Raw genomic sequence first — 5,000 nt, 5'->3', positions numbered from 1 at the left:
GCAAAGACATTGGAAATCCTTCAAAATGATCCGAAATCGTTTTACAATGGATCATTGGCCAAAAACATCTCACGAGACATGAGCCACATTAACAGCAAAGTTTCTCCGAAGGATTTAAGGCAATATGAAGCCGTCACAAGAAAGCCTCTGAAAGGAGAACTTTTGAATATGACAATGTTCCTTACTCCTCCCCCGTCAAGTGGCGCCGTGTTGGCTCTGATCTTGAACACATTGAAAGGTTAGTGTTTAAAGATTGCTTCTAACAATTATGGAAAACTTAAAGCTTCTTATATTTTGCATGTAATTAAACGCTTATATCTCAAAAACGAACTCGGTGACCCCACATTTCTTGTTCCTTGGAAAATTATTAGGAGGCTAAGATTAAACTGTTTGCAAAGTAAAAAAAATCTCGGGAGCTGATTCACAGTCACCTTAAACTTTTCCAATTGTGAAAATTTTAAACATTTAATCTGCGTCTTTGTTATCGTTTCAAGGTCATTCCAAGTTACTTGAAAAGTAATTTTTACCACAATTGCTTGTAATCTCGTAATCTGATTGTCTAATTTTCCGTTGTCGATATGAGTCTAGATAGCGTTGCTCGTGTCATATTGGGAAATAAATCAATCCGAGATTGCGAGAAAGTTACATACAACGTTTGCTCTTTCTTTTTGTCACGAGCTTGGTAAGTAAGTAAGTAATTTTATTTAAACACATATCGCATATGAGCGATAGCTCGTTTAAATGCAAATGTGTCATAAAAAATTACAATGTGATAATTAAGATAATCTTACATGTACAAGTAATGAGTGAAAAATAAGAAATAAGAATTAAATCAACTGAAATGAATAATAACCTATTACAATAATCAATAATCCAATAAAAGAAAATATTGGTAATTAGACTGTCACACTCCGAAAGAAACAATTTCTTTGACGTTGATTATTTTGACCACTGTGATGACGCATATCGTTGTCGATAAGAATACAGACAACGCTGAACCACATTCGATTTGTTAAGTGTACCAGTTTTCTCGGATTTAAGTTTTTACGAACAGAGCAAAAGTTTAGAGAAAAAAAGACAAAACGTATGGTCGGTGCTCGATGTACATATATTAGAAAGTCACCAACGTAATATTCCCATACACCGTATTTAATTATTTCATATAGCGCTGATCAACAGTGTTAATTCAAAGCACCCGTTACGAATAGCACTGATTAAACTGGTTGGCTTTCAAATTTGGTGATGTGTATCTATTTAAATGTTATGAAAACTCACATGTGTTCATCGGCTTGCTTCGATGGTATAGTGGGTATCGTCAATGATGCAAATGTCGCTTATGGTCCAGGTTCAATCTTCTCGACCTTCATATTCTTTACAAATCTTGGAACCTAATAGCGTGCTTTTTCAAATTAAGGACTTTCGCGCCCATTGCTACTGCGCATCTTTTCGCACATGTCACGCACACGTCATGCATCGTAGACCACGCAGGTAAACACGATGCTAAAGGCGCAAAAATTTTCCACAAGAATGGAACATGAAAGTATATGGCATCATGGGATAGCTGTGGACCCAGGTCTTCTCGGAAATGTCACGCAATGGCCTGACAGTGCGAATAGAAAATCGCTTTGAGAACTTCGCAGCGATTTTACTCTCTTGAATGCTCGGTGACCCCCATTTTTCTTTCCGTAGATCACTTCCTTTCTTGATTTTGTCCATTTTAACAAAAAACAAAAAAAATCTGTATGTGAGAAGTTACAAATATTTGGCCTTTTATGCTCTCGTGCGACCGAAGTTTTCTTTCTTAGACTAATATGTATCGTTTTACAGAGTCTATTTCACCTCAGAAAAAGACATCAGTTGCAAAGGTTAATTTAGTTATATTAGTTATGTTGAACTGAGTACGTTTACCTGATCTAAATTTCACTCATGTAGCTTTTTTATTGCTGACAGTTGTAAGCTAAGATCGCCTTAAAGTAACACAATCTTCTAAAAATGCACCTCATGATCTCGAAAACGAGCGTGGTGCCCCCCCCCCCCCCCCCCATTTTTTTTGCCTTTTTGGCAAAAGTAGATCATTACCTTTCTGCGTGACAAGTTTAAAAAAAATCTGTACGTTGGAACGTTTTGGGCGCGAACGTCCTTAAGTTGACGTGAAAATTAAGAATAGAGTTAACGTCATGTAACTGAACTAAGAGAAGAAATAGGGCGGTTTTCAAATGAGTGTCGTAAAACCAAAACCAAAGTAATTACTTTGGCCAATCAAAAAGGACGAAGACAATCCGGCAAACCAATCAAAACTCGAAGTAATTACACGTAGCCGACACAAAGAGCCGGAAAATGTGCACGCGCAAGCCACGATTGGTTTTGGTTCACTTCTGATTGGTTGAAAAAGGGGCGTGACAACTTTGAACCAATCACTGAGTGAAGTAATGCAAAACCAAAGTAATTCGCTAATTGCTTTCGACACTCAATTGAAAACCGCTCTATGTCCTTCTCGTCTCTCCCAAATAAAATACACGTGCACAGAGTCCCGTAACCTCCTTCCCAGGCCTTTTCTCCGCCAAGAGTGAACGAGGTTCTTTGAAGGTATTTTTTTCCTACCTTTTTGTTTCGTTGATGCTGTCGGTCCTTCAGCTCTTTGTTGTCTAATCACTCTGCAGTGAAACGGCGACAACAAAATTATTCTTTCTAAGAAACAGTGAGAAATTACAGGAGGAAGGCATCTCGTTTATTGATCAGATAACACGAAGTAAGGCAAAATACAGTAATAATGTGCTGATCATAATGAGATGCCGCCGAGAGACGACTCTTTGCAACGACAACTTTTAAATACTACCGTGATCTAACCAGAGGCGTAACTTTGCTACAATGATGCCAGTGCAAATATATAAGCAACCGCATACCGGGCCCAAAAATCGTTGACACCTCACGTGCATAACACTGCAACAACGTGAAACATTACATTTAATTAAAGCAATATAAGTTTCCCTTTGACAATGTCTTCATTGTGTCTTTCACATAGTGCGCAACAAGAGAGTATGAAAGTAAGAGAGGGAATCCCTCATATTGGCCCTATTCCATCGTAATCTCTCTTAAGTTATTTTTAGATCTCCTGCGAGATCCGGTATTCCCACGAGGGTTAACTGATAGCCAATCACATGTCCCCATTTTCGCGAACGACGCGAATCATTGCGTAGGAATTCACTCTGCTTTCAACATTGGTAGGATTGGCTATCAGTTAACCCTCGGAATGGGGCTAACATGAGGGATTACCTCTCTTACCTTCATACTCTCTTGTGCGCAATGATTGATGCACTGCAGTTTACGGAGAGTGCTAATGTGCATTTTCCCAAAAAGAACGAAAGAAAGAAAAAAAACAAAACAAAAACAATCAATTGTCTTTGTTTTTCTCGCGTCTACTTTTCCGCTTCTCACCAACTTTGCGCTCCCTCGTCTCCTACACTTCCGACCCCTCTCTCCTGCAATAAGGCCAAGCCACACTTCAAATAACTAACCCTCATACTTAAACTTTCAGGTTACAAAATGACGCCAGCTGATCTCGATGGCGTAAATGCCTCAGTTCTGACATATCATCGAATAATTGAAGCTTTTAAGTTCGGTTACGCATGGCGAGGTCAGCTTGGGGATCCAGCATTCAACGAGAACATCAATAAGGTTTGTGAGATATATTTCCTCTTCTAAATGACGCCTTTGCTACCGTCATAAATTTACTCTTTGCCTCGTAAACGATCGGAAATGTTTACAAAAGGCATCGCGTTTCGAACGAACTGGTTCGTAAAGAACAACCTCTTACAAACTGGGGCCAGTTGCTCTAAGCAGGGTTGGAGCTAACCTTTGGTTAAGAGGTATCAAAATCTATAGGCTTCCATGGTATTTAACGTTGGTTAGTGGTAACCATGCATCGGGCAACCCGGGCCAGAGCGCAAGGGCCTACTGAGGAATATTAGGGACTTTAAGCAAGGACAACGACGACGGCTGCGAGAACACAAAAAAAAACGATAGGCTTAAGCCGACGCTTAAGCCTGGTTTACACTGTGACATAATCATAAGGATATATGCATAATGCTTATGCTTATGTCACGTCTATAACTGTGTAAACCGGTTGCAGCATACACATAAGCATAAACCGAGGTGTCAGTTGTTTTTGATGCCAACGGATATTCAAGTTATCAGTGCCTAGGATGGTGTCCGAAAGTTTTTTGTCCGTCATTTTGGAAACGTTGCTCGTCTCATTCTACAGCGAGTCTTTTTGTAGCTAAGTGCGCCTACGCATGTCACTTCTCTTATGCTTATACAACGTGTGTGAACTTCGTTATTCTTATGCTTATGCTTATGTTTATGTCGCAGTGTAAACTAGGCTTTAATTAGGGAAAACAATAACTCTGCAACGCACTGCACTTGCGTTTTGCATTTTGATACATTTCTTTGCCGTTCTCGTTCGTCTTGACAACGACGTGAAATGATAAAATTTGAGGTCATGTGGAGGACGAAAGCACCTGACGCAGAATTAACAAATCGAAAGTGGTTCAGCGTTGTCTGTACTCTTATCAACTCTTATCGACAACGATATTCTTCATCACAGTGGTTAAAATGTTGTGGACTCACGAGGCGCAGCCGATATTCAAAGCCAAAGAAAGTTCAGAGCGTGACCAAAATCATGACTCAAAGAAAGAGCAAGCGTTGTCTATAACTTTCTCGCAATTTGATTGGTGTATTTCTCAAAATGGGCTTTCCTGATTGGCTATTACATTGCGTGACAAAATGGCGCAAGCATGACGCGTACAGCGTTGTCTAGACTCTCATCGACAACAGCAAATTAACCAATCAGATTGCGAGATTACAAGCAATTGTGGCAAAAATTAATTTTCTCTCTCAATATCCACACCGTTCTCAGTGATTTTATTCTTGGAACGTGGACTCACACTTTCCATTGCCGAGCAACTTGGAGTAATCACAAAATTATGACAATAACGGCAAAT

At 39.6% G+C, this 5,000-nt stretch overlaps 2 protein-coding genes across 2 annotated transcripts in view; both read left to right on the top strand.

The window, feature by feature from the left end:
- Window positions 1-5,000, top strand: part of LOC137974679 (glutathione hydrolase 1 proenzyme-like) — a 137,158-nt gene that overhangs the window by 55,724 nt on the left and 76,434 nt on the right. The window lies entirely within an intron of this gene.
- The window catches only part of LOC137974680 (glutathione hydrolase 1 proenzyme-like), a 37,501-nt gene that overhangs the window by 10,235 nt on the left and 22,266 nt on the right, over window positions 1-5,000 (top strand). The window contains exons 4-5 of the mRNA XM_068821618.1: window positions 1-238; window positions 3,536-3,675. The exon at window positions 1-238 is cut by the window's left edge and continues 67 nt beyond it. Coding sequence (XP_068677719.1) covers window positions 1-238; window positions 3,536-3,675 — 378 coding nt within the window. The remainder of the gene's footprint in view (window positions 239-3,535; window positions 3,676-5,000) is intronic.

The sequence above is a fragment of the Montipora foliosa genome, chromosome 11 (genome assembly GCF_036669935.1).
Source record: "Montipora foliosa isolate CH-2021 chromosome 11, ASM3666993v2, whole genome shotgun sequence".
Taxonomy (NCBI): Eukaryota; Metazoa; Cnidaria; class Anthozoa; order Scleractinia; family Acroporidae; genus Montipora; species Montipora foliosa.
The sequence above is the reverse complement of the archived record's forward strand: the minus strand, read 5'-3'. Positions and strand labels throughout refer to the sequence as shown.